This window comes from Mandrillus leucophaeus, unplaced genomic scaffold (genome assembly GCF_000951045.1).
Source record: "Mandrillus leucophaeus isolate KB7577 unplaced genomic scaffold, Mleu.le_1.0 Scaffold147, whole genome shotgun sequence".
Lineage (NCBI taxonomy): Eukaryota > Metazoa > Chordata > Mammalia > Primates > Cercopithecidae > Mandrillus > Mandrillus leucophaeus.
The window spans coordinates 3,652,679-3,672,016 of NW_012101443.1; the positions used below are offsets into that span (position 1 = coordinate 3,652,679).

The following is a 19,338-nucleotide window of genomic DNA, read 5'->3' on the forward strand; positions in this document are numbered from 1 at the left end:
ATACCTCCAGTATACACAACTTCATTATGAAGCTGAAAATTTAACTTTAAATATGATGTTACCCAGACCAGAGATTTCAAACGGCTCCCTAGAATGCACCTGGCTGGCAGTGGGGATATGTGGAGTGGTGTTCTTGGACCTTGTGGCAAATGGAGCAGTTTTGGTTTCGTCTTTTTTTTTTCACTACTGAGCTTTTGAGTAACATATAGTGATATGGTTTGGCTCTGTCTCCACCCAGATCTCATCTTGAATTATAACTCCGATAATCCCTGCATGTCATGGGAGGGGAACTGGTGGGAGGTAACCGAATGACGGCGGCTGGTTTTTCCTGTGCTGTTCTCATGATAGTGACTAAGTCGCACGAGATCTGATGATTTTATAAAGGGCAATTCCCCTGCACACGCTCTCTTGCCTGCTGCCACTATGTAAGATGTGCCTTTGCTCCTCCTTGCCTTCTGCCATAACTGAGGCCTCCCCAGCTATGTGGAACTATGAGTCCATTAAACCTCTTTTTCCTTATAAATTACCCAGTCTTGGGTATTTCTTCATAGCAGTGTGAGAATGGACTAATATAGTTTATACAAACAGAGTTCCACAAAAGTTTTTAGAAAGCTTAGAAATCATAAATGCGCTGGGCGTGGTGGCTCACGCCTGTAATCCCAGCACTTTGGGAGGCCGAGGCGGGTGGATCACAAGGTCAGGAGATGGAGACCATCCTGCTAATATGAAACCCTGTCTCTACTAAAAATACAAAAAATTAGCTGGGCGCAGTGGCGGGCGCCTGTAGTCCCAGCTACTTGGGAGGCTGAGGTAGGAGAATGGCGTGAACCCAGGAGACGGAGCTTGCAGTGAGTGGACATCGTGCCACTGCACCCCAGCCTGGGCAACAGAGCAAGACACCGTCTTGGAAAAAAAACAAAACATAAATGTGCATCATTTCAGACAATATACAATGTTGTTGATAGGTTCCTAAAAACTGTGATTTTAAGCAAAATAATGTATGGCAGGTCCCTGAATAATGTCATTTCCTTCAACATCCTTTCTTTATAACATTGATGAAAAAAAAAATTGGTTTCATTATAGTCATTTTGTTTAAAGTCACAGTTTACAAGAACCCATGGGTAATATTAAGTGAGGACTTACTATACCAGGTAGAAAAACAATTTTCCCGGGCAGCTTTGTAAAATAATTCAGGCTTTTTGTTATAGACATCAGTTATAGTACAGGACACTACTCTCTTGCAAGGAAAAACATAAGGCAAAGACTCAAATATGCATTTCAATAAACAATTCTCATTATATGTAATATGTCAGAATGTACAGAATCATCTAGTACACACAGAGCATTTTGAAAATAGGTCACCCAAAGGATCAGCTCCGTTTCACCTTCACCTGCCTGTTACAGAGTCTACATAGCTGAGAATCAAGGATCACAGAAAATGGAACCACAGCAATATACTCGCATCTTAAATCATCTTGTCGTAATCAACACTGCCTGACTGAAAAGAAAGGGCTAGATGAAAGCAGATAAGTTTTATTTACCTTTCCACTTAATGTGTTAGGGCAAATGTCTAGCTTCTGCATTCCTGACAGACATAGAAAGAAACAGGAGCCAAATTTTTTTCAGCAGTTGATATTTGGTAGGTATATACAAAGGTATCATCATATCATTCTTATATTGTTCCAACAAGGCAGAATATTATTAATCTCAATTCAAAAATGAAGAAGTCAAAGTATAGAAAAGCTAAAAACAAAACAAAACAAAAATGCTTGACCAAGATCATACAGGGCAATGCCTAAGCGACAGAATCCGGGGAAGAATCTGCTTTGCTTGGCTGACATTTATTGAGTAGTTAGTAAGTACCATGTGTTGCAGACACATGTTCACTGTGGCACTATTTACAATAGCAAAGAGAAGGAATCAACCTAAATGCCCATCAGTGGTAGACAGGATAAAGAAAATGCGGTACATATAAACCACGGAATACTATGCAGCCACAACAAATAATGAGATCATGGACTCTGCAGGAACATGGGTGAACTGGAGGCCATTATCCTCAGCAAACTAATGCAGACACAGAAAACCAAATATCACATGTTCTCACTTATATGTGGGAGCTAAATAGTAAGAGGGGAAAAACAGACACGGAGGCTTACCTGAGGGTGGAGGGTAGGAGGTGAGAGAGGAGCAGAAAAAGTAACTATTGGGTACTAGGCTTAGTACTTGGGTGACAAAATAATCTATACAACAAACCCGTGACATGAGTTTATCTTTATAACAAACCTGCACATGTAACCCTGAACCTAAAAGTTTAAAAAAGAAAAAAACAAACTTCCAAAAAAAAGAAGTTCACATATATTATATAATTTAATCTTCACGGCAACCTCATGTAGTTAAAACTAACCTATTATCTCTATTTTTCAGATGATGAAACTGGGGTCACCCATTTAGCAGGTGGTAAACTGGTATTTGCACCCAGATCTACTTGATATCACCAGAGTCCGTGGTCCTAATCACTGAATCTTCCAAGTGAATTTTATATAGCTTTCAGTTCTATGGGATAAAACTTTATAAACATATCTTAAGAGAGTGTAAAAATATAGGCAATTCCTGTCTGTCCTAACAACATAAGTGCCCTGCATAATATTAAAGGATATCCTCAAAAACCTTTGTACTTGGTTTTATAATGTGTTTCATACTCAGATTTCAAGATCATTAACAGGGTATTTTGGGAGGCCAATGAAAGTTCAGGAAAAATAACAATGCCATTCTGAATGATACTAAGCAAGAAATAGTTGGCAGTATAGCTAACTTCCTAATCTGACTTTCACGTTTAAAATGATTTTCTATTTTCTATTGTCTGATAAGGAGAGATCTCATCTCTTCTTAGAGGAGATCTCTTAAATAAAGCACCAAGCTAAACTGGGTTCCTCCTCCCAACTCTTTCGTTTTTTCTGCTAGGTCATAAAAAATAATAAAATGTTTTGGCTTTTTAAAAAAATCTTTAAATTTTAAAAAATTTACAAGATATCAAAAATGTTTTGTCCATATAGGACTTTATTATCTAATTTGCTTAATTGTGTTGATTATATCATCAGAAGATTTGTTGTACCTGACATACTATAACCAATTCCCACAAAAACTTGAGAGTAGGCTCTAAGGGAATATATGGTAAACAAATGAATATCGTAGGGGAAAATATTCTTAACATTAAATGTTAAATGACATCACACAGCAATCATAAATCATTAATTTTCTCTCATATTGTCCAAAGTTAGACAATAAAAGGATACTAAGGTGAAACAAGTACAATAAATATGCTTGATGTCACAATACAGAAGCAGAAAAGAACTATGAAACATATCCTGCATTATAATTTTTAAAAATGATACATATCAAATTATAAAACTGAGTCCAGAGTGAATGTCACAAAAAGGGATATTTTGATTAACTGAAACATTAGTATTCAATTATAGATCCTTGTTAAAGAATAAAGGAACTTCACAACTTTGCCTGTTTTTTTGTTTTGTTTTGTTTTTTTAGGGGAGTGGGATACTTTTAGATTTGAGGCTTTAAAATGTAAAAATTTGGTATTTTTTCCTCTGCTGCCTACTCATAATTTTAAATATTAAGTATAACCTTATTGTAACGTTTTCTCTTTTTTAAAGATAAGCTTGGTCACAGAACAAAACAATACTTATGCTGCACACCTACCTTACACCTAAAATAAGACCAGCTTCTCGCCTACTCATTTTCTGTTCAAATCCTCCTTTATAGTAGAATGAAAAGCTCTGTATAGGAAAGAAACAGCAAGAAATCATTAGTTACACGTATGAGGTGGCATGACCTCAATCTCATCGTGTAGCTGCAGTGAGAGTAATGCATTTTACTAGAAGTCAACTCAAAATTATGGGCAGGGGGGAAGCAGCAAACAATGAAACTTCAAGAAATTTTGACCAATAGGAAGTCTTAAAAAATGTTAACTTTTTTTTCACTTTAAAACAGATTAATTTTTCTACACCAAGATATAACAGGAAGAACAAAAGAGATTGGTAGAAGCAAAATGCTTGAACTTTTTCTAAGCTCTGTAGTACTTTTCTCATTGGATAACCTTGATCAAGTCATTTAATGTTGATATGGCAGACATTGTTTAGCCTTTTACAATAGCCAACAGAGAATGGGGAGGAACTGATGAAGTGGGGAGTATGTCACACTAGCAGACAGGCAAGCCAAGAGAGACTGGGAAGCTGGACTGAAAGGTTTCAATGCTCCTGGAGAGGTGTGAACAAGGAGAAGAGGAGGATTCAAGATGTAATGGGAACCAGATTGTGGAGGGCCTTGTAAACAATGGAAGGAATTTAGAATTTTAAGTGGGAGAAGCCAGAGCACTGGAGTAACAATCTAACTTCGATTTAATCTAACTGCCATGTAAACAATAGAAAGGTGCAAGCAGCAGACCAGTTCAGAAAACATAACAATAATCCAGACAGTATATGATGATGGTATGAACTAAGGTGGTAGCAGAGCAGGTGATAAAAACAGTTAGATTCTGGATGCATATTGAAAACAGAACTAACATTTGCTTGATGGATTGAATTTGGGAGATGAGTAAAAGAAAAATTAAGAATGATGTTGAGGACACTGTTATGCGTTCACCAGATCCCCCATCAGGAGTGAAGGACTTACTCCCCAGACACTGGGGCTGTGGCTGGCTGATAGCTCCCAGCTGTCAGACACTTTAGGAATTGCCTTGCCTAAAGGAAGTCAAGCTCATCCCACTTTGCAGGGCAGCCTGTATCTACTGACTGGTTGACATGGGATAGAAACATTGTAGTTCTCTAGGGTTCAGTCCTTGGACTTCTTATATATACTCACTTCCTGGGTAATGTCATTTAATCCTATGACCCCTCGCCCCAACTTGGGATAACTACAACGGTCATCCTTCCTTAGAGGTTATTGTGAGATTGGCTTGAGGCTTTTGGTAGGACTGCACTGAAGCCTAGGTTATCCTTCCCTTTCTTTCTGGAGTTGTTTATGCTAAGAGCACTCTTTAATAAAGGTATAGCTTGCTAATCTTTATCTCACTCTGCTTTCAAGAAAACCCAAGCTGTGCAAATGACTTCAAGGTTTCTGGCCTAAACTGTCAAACTGCCATTTAATGACTTAGGAAAAAAGCAGCTGTTTATTTGTTGTGAATAACAGCCATGAGGAGAATGATTTCGGATATATTAAGTTTGAAATGTCTTAAATATCCAAGTGGAGAATGTGTGACTTAACATCAGACCTGTCTCTTATACACATCTAGATGTGTATAAGAGACAGGGTAAAGAAAGCATTTAAAGCCATGAGACTGAATGAGAGGGTTTAAAAATTAGAAGTCCAAGGAGTGTTCCCTAAAGACTGCTACACTTAGTGATACAGAAACGGAGAGGAATCAGTAAAGGAGGCTGAGAAGGCCTAGCAGTAAAGGAGGAAAATAACTACAAGTCAAGAGTGAGGAAACTAAAAATGGTTTCAAAGTTTCTGATAGGTAAGGAAAAACGAGAGCCAAGAACTGACTTCTGGATTTAGCAAAGAGGACACCAAAAACTGAGAAGAGCTGCAGACAGTGAGGTGAGCGTACGATTAGTGTGTTTAAGACAGAATGGGAAGAGAGGAATGGAGACAGCAAGTAAAGACACTATTTTCAGTAGCGCTAAACAGAGAAACAGGATGTACAAACTCAGCTTTTAGGAGGAAACATACACATATATGATTACAGGCATATGTGTTTCTAAGCATGAAATCATTTCCTTACAAAGTAGGGAAAAATAGGTATGCTTACATGAAATAAAATCTGAAAGCATATAAATAACTTTAAAGTTTTTTTAGCTCATGGGATTATAATTTTTTTTCTTTTTTTCAACTTCTAAATTTTCAACAATGAGCACGTGCTATTTATACAATTAAAGAAAAACAAGACTACTAAAAGAAACCAAGGAAATGACTAGAGCTTTAAAAATGGGTTGTAGGGAGTCAGATCTGGTCATTTATATAAGCTATACTCTTTGAACAGCTTGTTATAAATTTCTACTTGGTAATAAATAATTCCTGGCAATTAATTCATTCAATAAACACTTCAGCAACTGCTGTGTACCAGGCACTTTTCAAATGAGAATCAAGGTCTGTCCTTCATCACACAGATGCTAATCTATCAATGAATCAATACTGTGAGAATATAATGTATTATCCAAGTTTCAAGTAATTTATAATCAGTAAAAAGACAAATAGTCCCCCACCCCGACACAAGTTTTGAGGAGAGGAAGGATACCAAATTGGGTTAAGTACACATACTAACCTGAACAAATTTTATATCTTTCTAAACATACACAGAGAGTATGTACATATATAAAGAGAGATATAGAGAGAAATATAGATACAGATACAAATGGAAACAAGTAAGGCGGCCAACTGTGGTGCCTCACGCCTGTAATCCCAGCACTTTGGGAGGCCGAGGTAGGCGGACCACCTCAGGTCAGGAGTTAGAGACCAGCCTGGCCAACTTCGCCTCTACTAACTACCAAGACACAAAAATTAGCTGGGTGTGGTGATGCACGCCTGTAATCCCAGCTATTCTGGAGGCTGAGGCAGGAGAATCGCTTGAACCTGGGAGGGCAGTGAGTTGTGAGTGCACCACTGCACTCCAGCCTGGGCAATGGAGACAGACTGTCTCAAAAAACGAGGGACTTAGAGGAATAGGGGCTGGTTTTAAGGTTTCTTTCAGGAAACCAAAATTTGAACTCGATGCATACCTTACTCCCTAAATTAAAGGTAATTAGTTGATTTAGTCATAACAAAATAGAAGTACACCAAATATTTGTTCTTACTTTTGTTTTTAAATCATGCCTGAACTAATACATAGAGTAATTATTCAGGAAAAAAATATTTCAATGAGTCTTTATTTACCTCGGGGAGCTCTAAAATTTGGAGCCAGCATAATAAAAAAGATAAATTTATCATGTTTCATTAACTGTCATTTCCACTATAGTCACAAAGCTCATTAACCTTAAAAGCAGGTATTGGTATCTGAGTAATTTTTTCACTTTCAGTTTTGCCCAGGTAGACATAGAGTTTCAGAAAAGGCTACCTAAAATCTAGTGTCAGGAAGAAGTTCATATGAACACTGATTTTATTACGAGTAAGTCAATCTGTATATACATATAATCAACACAACCCTTCCAAAAGAACTAGACCATTTTAAGAACAGAGACTTAACATTTAGGGCTGTGTGCAGAAAAGTATACAAAGAGAAAACAAAAAATTGCTATGTTACTCACTACTAAAATACATTCAGCCCTCAGTATCTGTGGGTGACTGGTTCCAGGACAACTCATACTAAAATCTGCACATACTCAGGCACCACGGTCAGCCCTATAGAAACCACAGATACAAAAACTTGGCCTCAGTGTAGGTGGGTTTTATATCCCATGAATACTACATTTTTGATCTATATTTCATTGCAGACGTGGAGGGCTCATTGAGTTTATTTGTTAAAATCATGATTAAGTGGACCTGTGCAGTTCAAACCCAGGTTGTTCAAGGGTCAACTGTATTTACACATTTCTTCAGAGAAAATCATGCTTCTTAAACTTCTAGAAATTTTAGGCCTTATAATATATAACTTTAAATAGAACAAAACTGTTATCACAGTATTTTAATCTATTGTTATGTCTGAATTAATATCTATGCATGAGCAAGTACAAAATTGTAACTCTGTACTCCTCTCCACTAATAAAACTGAAAGGTCCTTTTAAGCTTGAAAAGAATATACCCATATTGCATTATATTAGGACTTACAGATATAAGCCACTGCAGAACCATTTTCTGACAACACTGTGGTAGGTCAAAGAAAATGTTTAGATCCAAAAAATGAGATTACTATAAGGAACAGGTATACCATCAAATAGATGGAGTAAATCGTCCTTTTTTCTAAAAACAGAAACACATCCTGGACCTTACAACAAATGATTATTTTGTACTATCCCATTCATAAAATATTGTATATATAAACAACAAAATCAAAATCATTTTCCTTCTAAAATTAGCACTAAATGCTATAGTGCCATGTTAGATTATTTTGTGTCTCCTTTACTAAGTTAAACCAAAGTCTTCATTAGCTAATTCATTCATTCAATAGCTTGAAACACAAAAGTCCTCCAGGCAACTAGAGAAGAACTGGATCATCCCACAGTTTTAAAAGAATACATTTATCATAAGCTATAAACTTTATTATATACAATAATCTATTTGATATATAAAGCTAACGAAGGATGATTTTAATTAGTATATTTTTCCATAAATTTCACTTGACCATAAAACAAAATAAATGCAATTTAGAAAATAATATTCAAATAAAAGGACAGATTCACAAACAGAAAATTAAAAGCCTCAAAAACAAAGATGAAGGATGGGTTTTCTCCCCCAGAAAAAAATTTAAGGGTAATTAGACATTGGCTGAGTCAATAATATACATTAATACATTAATAAAAAAATCAAGCAAAAGGGCACTGGTTCAAAAGAGCAGACTGAATCATAAAGGTATTTTGCTTTCCAAAGTGCCTTTGAAATGAGAAAAGACAGTGTACATTTTAAAACACCCTTAATAGGCCTGGAAAACAAGAAATGGGATAAACAGCAAACCAGAAAGTTTAAAGAAATCCTAGGTAAAATTTGCACGTACAGAAAAATCCCAGCAGCCTCAAACACCAGAGAAAAGAAGAAACCCTTTTCAGAAAACAAGAACACTAAATTCAGAGTCAACAACAACAATAAAAAATCAGCGTAACTTATTAAACCAGAACAATATAAACAGATCATTCCTACTTTACTAATATAGAGCCTAAGAGGCCAGGCACCTGTCACTTTTGCCCTTAGGCTGAGAAAGAGAACCACATGCCTCTTTCTCTGACATGCATCTTATTCTGGGTGGTAGGTACTAAAAGAACCAGAGGCATACCAGCAGATCCCCTTTCAGAACCCAGAAGTGTAGGGAGGTGAGAAGCTATGCCAAGCGGTAAAATGTACACAGTGCTCAACCTCTCCTGCACTCTCCAGGTACCTGCCTCTAGTCTCCTTGCTCTGAAAGACATGCCTGTTAACAAACCCACCTACGTTATTTACAGCCCACAGTCAACACGCTCATTCCATTAAGTTGTTGAGGCAACCGTACCAAACAGCTGAAGAAAACTTAAGAACATTACTTCTATTAGTCAATTTAGTCATCATAAATATAAATCAACAACCAACGATCATTGGACATTTGAGCAAATCCAATATCATGGAGGGGAAAAAAAGAACCAATATGAACACCTAACAACTGGCTTTAGGAAAAGGAGATAAATTGGGAAGCAGAAGAGAATTTGGCCAAATTCTAATGAATGGCTTTAGAAATATTCAAAAGGATACCACATTAATTAAAAAATGGTTTGCTAGAAAGAAGAAAGAATTCTTGGAACTTAGAAAATTACTAATGTTGGCCGAGTGCAGTGGCTCACACCTATAATCCCAGCAATTTGGGAGGTTGAGGTGGGTGGATCACTTAAGGTCAGAAGCTCGAGACCAGCCTGGCCAACATGGTGAAACTCCGTCTCCACTAAAAATACAAAAGTTAGCAGGGCGTAGTGGCGAGTGCCTGTAATCCCAACTACTTGGGAAGCTGAGGTAGGAAAATCACCTGAACTCGGGAGGCAGAAGTTGCAGTGGGCTGAGATTGTGCACTACAGACCGGGTCCTGTCTCAAAAAAAAAAAAAAAATTTTACCGATGTTAAGAATTCAGTGGATAGACTGAATAACAGAATGGATATTGCTAAAGGCCAACCTGGTGATCTGGAAAATAAGCTGTGAAAACACTGTAGAATGAAGAGCAAAGAAAGATAAGGAGATGGAAAATACGAGATAAATTGGTAAGAGACATACAGGATAGACATCTTTTTATCAGGTCCAACATCTTTCTGTTCGGAGTTCCAGAAGCCGAGAATCCGAGAGACAATGAAAGGAAGAAATAACAAAAGAAAAAAATGTAAGAAAATCTTACAGAACTAAAGACCATTTTCAAATAAGTTAGGGCTAAGAATTCTTGTGAAATTCCAGATCAGTAAGAAAGAGAAAATCCTACAAACTTTCAGAGCCAAAAAAAAGCCACCACTACCAAAACCTAAAACCCAAAACCCAAACAACAAAAACCAAAACAACAGGTTGTCTACAATGGAATAAGAATAATAAGACCACCAAAAAATCTAGCTGTGAGTATGCAGGAATGCAGGAGTGCAGGTACTGAGGCTTAGTCTCAGCAGAGATTTCTATACTTCTCTAATGTTGGCTCCACCAAATTTCAAGGAGCTAGCAGCTGATAATTAACAGTGAGAACAAAAGAAACAAACTGTTTAACAAAGCAGAAAAAACATTTATCATCCATGTGTTCCATATAAAAAACTTATTCTACGTACTATTTCAGCAAAATGAAAAAAAAGTATGAAAAAGAGAAAGATAAGATTGAAAAACAACATGTTAAAGCTTAGAGAAAAAAAAGAAAGTTTAAAAAAACAATGAAAAGAGACCCCCATCGAAACTTGAGCCCTGGACAATCTCCTTTGAATGACAGAGACTTAGTGACACACAATTACAGTTCCTGTCTTTTTAGTAACCCTATTTGGTTCAATAATTAATAATATTTACAAAATCAAAACACTATATATACTGTGTTTATGAGGTGTAACATTGGGATTCATTAGTACCAAAAGAAAGTATGCACATACTTCATTTCTCAGTTTCCCTGGAATGATTACTATTTTTTAAATTGTTTAAAAATACTTGCATCTTTACTGAGGTAAAAATATAATAATGATTATGATAAAGATAAAGATATTCTAAGATGTTTTACTGCAAACTCTAAGAGTAGCACTTTGTGAAAAAGAAGCCAGATTTATTGAAAGCTAGGTTTCTTACCTTGAGGCCCACAAGGAGGGAAAGGGGGGTACACATCATTTCCCTTTAAGAAATGCAGGTACCAGGCTCAGACTCTTTATATTAAATAGGACAAATAAGATTCCTCTGAGAAGATGAGGGAGCAGGTCATGTAAGCCACTGAAGAAAGAGTTTACATGAGCGTATCCCTTATAATCTCCTGAATTACCCTGCCTTATCTGTGAGCCTCTACCAAGTACTGAAGATTTTCTCATTTTCTTGCTCTCTCTTCCTTTACAGTGTTAAATAATGTAGTTCTGCAAAGCTTGGTAATTTTCTATTTACGGTGTACTGAAGATCACCATAACAGAAAAGAAACAATTTCTGAAATTCTCTCCATTTATTATTTATAAACATATGGAAAGATATAAATAGAATTCATTTAAAGAACTATGTTACTGTGTCCATTGCTACTACTCTATTTCAAGCCATCATCATCTATCACCTGGACTATCTCAATACCCGCTTACTGGTTTCACAGCTTCTACTCTGACTCTAGGTAGCAAGCAGAGTGATAACCTACAATGCAAATCACATTGCCTCCTTGCTCAAACCCTTCCAAGGGCTTTCTATCATGCTTAAGGTAAAATTTGAAGTTTTTTTTCATTGTCTATTAGGTCCTAAGGGATCTGGGCCCAAGCTACCACTATTTCCTTCAAACACTCCTTTGGAGATACTCTTGCTGCTAGGCTCATTTGCACCTCAGGACCTTCGCAGTGATCCGACCACCCAGGAAGCTCTCATACCAGAGGCTCGTATGGCCTGGTCCCTTATCTTCTTGGAGAAACCCTACCTGGCCTATCTAATGTAAAGATTCCTCACTACTGTTACTCTTTAGCCTCTTACCCTGATTTGGTTTTCTCAAAAGCACTCAACACTTCTAGGTATTATGTATCTTACTTCATTTTTTTTTTTTTTTAAACTGTGTCTCTCCACTAACATGTAAGCTCCTAGGGCAATGTCTTTGGTCCATAACTATATCCCACTGTCTATGATAATGTAGTAAGTAGTAGGTGCTCAAAGAATACTTACTGAATACCTACCAATATTTTAGCTGAATAAAATAAAAATAGGAAAACAGAAAATACACCTATGTTCCCCTCTAATCACAGACATGCATTTATAGGACAGTAAAATCACTTGCTGTTTTTTTGAATCTAAGTTTAATTATTTGTCAGTATGTCATCCTTTGGTGCTGTCATTGTTCATGGCTAACTAAGCCTCACAAGCCTGTAACGCCTTTGCTAAAAGAAACAATTCATTTTTTGTGACCTATACCATAATATAAATGTAAGATGCTATACATAAACATTGAAAATTTCTAGTTTTATAATCATGAACTAGAACTTGATAAATTTAATAGTTGTGATAATGGTATTAACATGACATTCTGTCCTCCAATAAATTATAAATTTGGAAAAAACGAGTCTTTCTGGTAAGTTTTGAAATATTTATTGAAAAAACATATATAAAATAGGTAGTTTAGTAGTTTCACATTTAGTAGTATTATATCAACTTTGACATAACTTACTTTCCCTGTTTAATTAGTATTCATTTGTTTAAGAAACATTTAGTGAGTCTTCATCCCTGTGCCAGGAACTTAGAATAGCTGATGATCAACTTGGTTTGCAGCAATTTGAGAGTCTCAAATCTCAACCAAGTTGATCTATCCCAGATCTGCTTCTTCCCTGAAGCCAACGTTTACACTGCAGGGCCTCAGTGACTTTTCTTTATATTGTCTTCAGTGGTTGCAAACTACAATCCATACTGTTGCTTTTACGGATACATACTGTCATTCATTTTTTCACTTATGTTCAGCTCCCCAGAGTAGCTATGATGCTAGTGCAAAAATGTATAATAAGTTCTACAGGATTTCACGGTTGGAATCTCATAGTTTTATGTTTGAGATGGCCAAGCATGATGTTGTAAAGGGACTAGTTTCAAATTTCAAGATGGCATCAACTCTTGGGTAAGATTCATCAGGACAAGAACCATGTCTTCTTTGTTCATCAGCTATTCCAAGCTGCTGGCACAGGGATGGGGACTCAATAAATGTTTATTGAATAAATGAACAGTAACTAAATGGGGAAAACAAGTTACATCAAAGTTGATGTAATACTACCAAACAGATTATAATAATTAGATGTCAAAACCAGGAATAAAGTTAGATATAAAAATAATGTGACCAAGAAATTAAAAGAAACTGAGCCAGTAAATTAGACAAACTCACCAATGATATAGTGAAGGAAATAAACTTCTACAAACATTGGAAAATCCAAGACCATTTTCTAAGTTAACTCAAATATGTCACACGAACAAAAATCAAAATGAGTTTTCTAACTAAAGCCACATTTAACTTACAGGAGTTGAAATCTTCTTTGCAGTTTTCGTGATAACTTGTTCTAGAGGTTTCCAGATCCGAAATGCATAGCGACCTAAATAGTAAAAGGAATAAAAGCAAACATATTTTCTATAATCAAAATCAATCAACACCTTCAAAGTGCTTGCCACAGTATTTATTGATAGTTTACATACGTCATTTCAATAAGTATTTCAAAACTTACCAGAAAGATGGTCAATTTTTTTCATATTTTTAATTTATTGGAGGGCAGAATTTCATGTTAATACCATTATCATAGCCGTTAAATTTATCAAGTTCTGGTTTATAATTATAAAACTAGAAATTTTCAATGTTTATGTATAATATCTTACATTTATATTATGGTATATGTCACAAAAAATAACATCCTAGTATTCTTTCTACAACAAACTGTAAAGTCCTATTATGTATAAAAGATACCTAAAATACTAAAATGATTAACTGTATTGCTTTTTATGATAATCACTTTGAAATATATAGAAAACAAATCAAATTATGATCTATACTGCACAGAAATGGTTTTAATGGAATTATCTCTAAAGTAAAAAAGCAATTACATATGAAATATTTACCAAAGATGTTGATTATCAATTTTGTCTCACTGAGGATAGCTACTCTCTCCAAAAACTTATTTTTAGTTCTTTCCTTAGTTAGGAATCTTAATAATCAAAACTCCCCTGAGTTTTAACAACTAAAAGTCAATAGTAAAACAGGTTCTAAATTATTTTCAGGGCATCAAATAAGAGTAAAATATTATCTAGCTAATTTATCTTTTGTACCCCAATCAGATTGTGTCTTCTACCAGTATCTCTTTCTCCAATAGTCTTGCTAGAAAATCAGTATATGACACTACATGCTTTAATTCAACTTCTAACCATAAGTCTATTTGCAAATCAAGAGTTCTACTGCAAAAATTCAGCTACCTAGACCTTTTAGAAAAATTTACCTGCCTATGTATAATGTTATTTCTGTGCAAACATGTTACAGTGAAAGACAGGATGCCAGAAATGGGAAAATGTGAAGATAAAAAGCTCTTGAGATAAAGGAGAACATTAAATAAAGTGAAATTAAATGAGGCTGATTCCCTAACTTGTCTGTATCTCTTATCACATAGATGTCATCTTCCATTTGATTTTATAATAGTATGAAATGTAGCTTTTATATTACCTCAAAATTCTTCAAAACCACAGTGATTGACTTCTAATTTCAGTTAAAAAGCATTTGAATGCTTCAAGAAGCGACATCTGGAGGTTTACTCTAACTAGAAGATCTAGTGCTAACAAATCTAAGTGTACTTTCTCCTAAATTCTACTATTTGGTTGTATTTGGCTCTGGAAGAGATCTTGCTGTTATTTAATATAATATTCTAGTCAGTAATATGAGGTTGGGAATAGTGTGGTCTATATACAGAATACACACACCAATTCTTGTCATTTTACAAAGATGATACTGGAAAAATATATCTTTATCTAATTTCAAATCAAAACCTTACATTTGAATTCATAACTATGCCTACTCTAATTAATACTAAAATTCCTTTATGTTTAGGGGCAAGTTTGTCAGAATTCTGTTTGAGACCTGATATTCTTCTCATGAAACCTCAGAAATTCATTAAGTTATATAACTGAGACGTAAGACCCTGATGACAAAAACACCAAGAGAATCTGAACCACTGATCGAGATTTCAAAGTTCTGATTGTTGAAGTGTTTCATCACTTCCAAGATAAAAGATTAAAATGGGGTTTTAAAAAATAATTATGAGAAATTAAATACCATACAAAACAAGAGCCTCTTATTTCTCATTTTTCCATTAGTCTTACTAAACTCCATATAGCTACAATGGAATGCAGCTTTGCCTAAAAGATCCAATTAACAAGATCAAACCGATAGAACTTACAAACACAAATGCTAGAACAAAAAAGTAAATCTTTATCAATAAGGACATAATCGCAAATTAATATTAAGAAAATAGCTATGTAATTTAAAACTATGGTAAGTTAATGACAGACTCAGCAAATCTACTTTAGATCTTCAGAACTATTCTTTCCAAAAAGGTAATTTTAGCAGTGAAAAAAATTCTCCTGGATTTATCAAGGTAATTATATCAATATGTTGAGAGACCAATTAATAAACTATACGGAACAACTATGCTCATGAGAAAGAACTGACAGCTTAAAATGTATAAACCTATCTGCAATAAAAAATAAATATGGGAGAATAAAGGAACTCCATGCCACTTACATTGCACAATATTAAAATTTCTTTTTATAGTATACTATACCTCAAACTGAAAAAAAAAGCTAGGAAGATAAACTATTATTGGAGCTAGTTTTCCGGGCTCTTGTATCACTAATTTTCTTCCCCATAAAGTTTATCTAGATTTTGCTACAATGACAAATGTTCAGTAACTACAAACGGTGGAAAGAGTGAGAATGTATTATGTCTGAAAACCAAAACCTCAGAATACTAAGGGTCTACTCAATGAATCACTGTAGACACTATTTGGAAATATTTCTCCTGCAATTTATTGGTATATATTCTTTATCTTACCTGCAAATGCAAGAGCCGCAACACCCAGTCCTACAGCTATCAGACTTCTTACCTATGGAAGAAAAAATGAGTATTACTTATGATGTAACATGCTGGGTTTTAAAAGTAAATCATTTTTAATAATGAGAATAATTACGTTACAATACTACATTTTCTTTAAGCTCTACTGTGAAGACCAGGACTTTAAAAAATACGCAGTCTATGGGATTATATCTGCTGCTCACTATATCAGCTAATTCTCAGTGAACTGAAATGATTCTAGATTTTCATTTAATTTCCATATATTTGAATCCATTCTAACCGAGAGCTTTTATATTACCTATTGCTAAAATTTGTTCTATAGATGATTTTGAAGTGGGTTTGATATATATATCTTCTATAAAGATAAAAAGCACCTATTTCCTCCTCCATATTTTATATTTGCAATGTTCAACAGCATTTGCTATATTTAAAAATTTCATGAAATCTTACATCAATGTTTAGGAAAGAAGTCAAGCTTCCAAACTTAACAAAAATGATAAAAAATTCAAAAGTTAATGTCTACCCTTCTAGACCAGTGTAAAAATTTTAAAATAAGGGCCCAAAATTCAGAATGTCAGATATAAGCTAATTCTGATGAGAATTTATTTTAAATTGGCTATATACCCATATTATTCTGAGCTTTTCTTCCTTAAACATCTCAGGAAACTATTAGTGTCACAATAAAGATTTGTGTGGCAAAGATCAATGGTAATCCTCAATATCTATTCTCTTTTTTTCAATAGGATCAGGAATTCCTGTTTTTAGCTAGATACATTTTTCCAAGCCTCCTTTAGACTTAGGTATGGCTATGCTAACTAAGCATTGGCTCATAAGATACAACCAGAGTAGTGTATGCAACTTCTGAGAAGTCCTACAGAGGGGTAGGGAGATGTCCTTCTCCTTTTCCATTTCTCCTTCCTGCTGGCTGGAATGCATACATTATTGCTGGAGCAGCCCTCTTGGATAAAGTAGGAAGAACAACGAGATGAAAAGACATTGGTTCCAGATGGAGCTGCCTTCCCACCCCTGAATTGCCTCTATTTATTAATACATGGGATAAAAATAAAAGTTCTATCTTCCTAAGCCACTATATTTTGGGGTTTTAGGCACCTGGAGCCAAAACAAATTCTAATGGATACAAAATTAAGCAGTGAAACCACAGGAACATTTTTGTCTGATAAGGATTTGAGAGGCAAATTCTGAAGAGTCGGCAGAGACTTTAAAAACACTAGCATAATCTCCCTAGGGAACAGAATGAATATACTTCTTCACTGGTGCAGACACAGTAAGATGGAGGCTGAGACTAAAGGGAGGCTAAAACCAAAAAGCCATTCAGCCATTGGCCTTCAGGTTCTGTAAGGAAATATACACCAAGTCATAGGAAATCAAAGTCCCAACCTTCAAGGAATGACTTTATAATGAGAAACATCAGGTTACCAAGGGCAGCCTCATGAAGGTGATCTAACTTTAATATGCAAAAACTCTGAGAAATCTAGAGCCAGAGGACAAGATGAAGGACTTTCCTCTAGGCTTCTCTCCCCATCAGTTCCAGCTTTAAGTCACACCTTTTCACCAGGCAATGACATCAAGGCCATTTCAGTAATAGAAGATTCATTCCCTGGCAGGGGAGTGAAAGCCTAGAGCTACCTACCAGAGAGGCAAACGATCTTTAGGGTTCCTTTCAGGTTGTCTAGTCTGCCTGAAACAGGTTATTCCTGAACAGAAGATGTACTGATTTAAAGAAAATGTTCTGCTGAGGTATATTTTTGTCATTTTCTAGGGTTTCCCTGGTGTTATACATTTTGAGCTTTCTGGTCTTAGTCCAATCAAACTATTCAACTATTTCATATGTGAATTATATCTTCTTTCCTTACAATTTTGTTTATTCTTTCATCTCACTAGAAACACTCATCTTTGCCTACCCAAATCCTACCTGCTCTTAATACCTCAGCTTGAATCTGAAACACATGACACGAGTCATCTGCAACACATAGCTAATGGCACATATTCAAATATACATATAGGATTCCTCCAAATTAATAATAAAAAGACAGACAACCAAATAGAAAATGGGCAAGACTAAAAGTCAGTGATTTCACAAAAGACACACACAAAACTAAATGGCTAAAACATATGAAAAGGTGCTCAATTTCAAGAGTAACCAGAGAATACTAACAACAGAATGGTATAGAAATATTAATATCAGAATCTAGAGATCTGTAGCCTTTGTGGAACTTGTTTTGTACAATGATGCATCCCAAGGGCACAGAAACAGTATTGACACCTCACAGGGTTATGTGAGGATAAAATATAAGAATATATGTTAAAGATTTAGCACAGTGACCTGGGACATGTCAAACAAACCGTAAATGTGAATTGCTTTTAATATTACCAATAAAAGCTGGGCACGGTGGCTCATGCCTGTAATCCCAACACTTTGGGAGGCCAAGGCGGGCAGATCACCTGAAGTCAGAATTTCAAGACCAGCCTTGCCAACATGGTGAAACCCCCATCTCTATTAAAAATACAAAAAAAATTAGCTGGGCATGGGAGCGTGTGCCTGTAATCCCAGCTACTCAGGAGGCTGAGGCATGAGAATCACTTGAACTTGGGAGGTGGAGGTTGCAGTTAGCTGAGATTGTGCCACTATACTCCAGCCTGGGCGACAGAGTCAGACTCTCAAAAAATAAAGGCTGGGCATGGTGGCTCATGCCTGTAATCCCAGCACTTTGGGAAGTAGGTGGATTATCTGAGGTCAAGTAGGTGGATTACCTGAGGTCAGGAGTTCACGACCAGCCTGGCCAATATGGTGAAACCCCATACCTACTAAAAATATGAAATTAGCCGGGCATGGTGGTAGGCTCCTGTAATTCCAGCTACTCAGGAGGCTTAGGCATGAGAATGTCTTGAACCTGGGAGGTGGAGGTTGCAGTGGGCTGAGATCATGCCTCTGCACTCCAGCCAGGGGGATAGAGCAGGACTCTGTCTCAAAAAAAAAAAATTTTAAAAGTTCAATAAAAATGACTACTATTTAATGAGTATTATAACAGAAGTTCAAAGTTCTATAACCCTTAAATACGTAAAAGTAAGAGAAGATTCAGAAAAGTGTTTTTGAGGTAGCCTCTGGAAAATGAACTGGTCTTTCCTAGGTTAACTACCCCAGTTTTCCACATTTTGAAAAACGCACATTTGAAATATATAAAGTCTCAGGCCGGGCGCAGTGGCTCACGCCTGTAATCCCAGCACTTTGGGAGGTCGGGATGGGCGGATCACCTGAGGTTGGTAGCTCGAGACTAGCCTGACCAACACGGAGAAACCCCATCTCTACTAAAACTACAAAATTAGCTGGGTGTGGTGGCACATGCCTGTAATCCCAGCTACTCAG

At 35.9% G+C, this 19,338-nt stretch overlaps 1 protein-coding gene across 2 annotated transcripts in view; it reads right to left on the reverse strand.

Moving 5' to 3' along the window:
* Positions 1 to 3,534: 3,534 nt before the first annotated feature.
* The window catches only part of DNAJC15 (DnaJ (Hsp40) homolog, subfamily C, member 15), a 59,269-nt gene continuing 43,465 nt past the window's right edge, over positions 3,535 to 19,338 (reverse strand). For both annotated transcript variants that reach the window (XM_011974629.1, XM_011974628.1), the window contains exons 2-4: positions 15,933 to 15,984; positions 13,364 to 13,437; positions 3,535 to 3,791 (exon numbers count right to left, since the gene is read on the reverse strand). In XM_011974629.1, the coding sequence (XP_011830019.1) occupies positions 3,711 to 3,791; positions 13,364 to 13,437; positions 15,933 to 15,984 (207 nt within the window). In that variant the 3' untranslated portion in view covers positions 3,535 to 3,710. The remainder of the gene's footprint in view (positions 3,792 to 13,363; positions 13,438 to 15,932; positions 15,985 to 19,338) is intronic.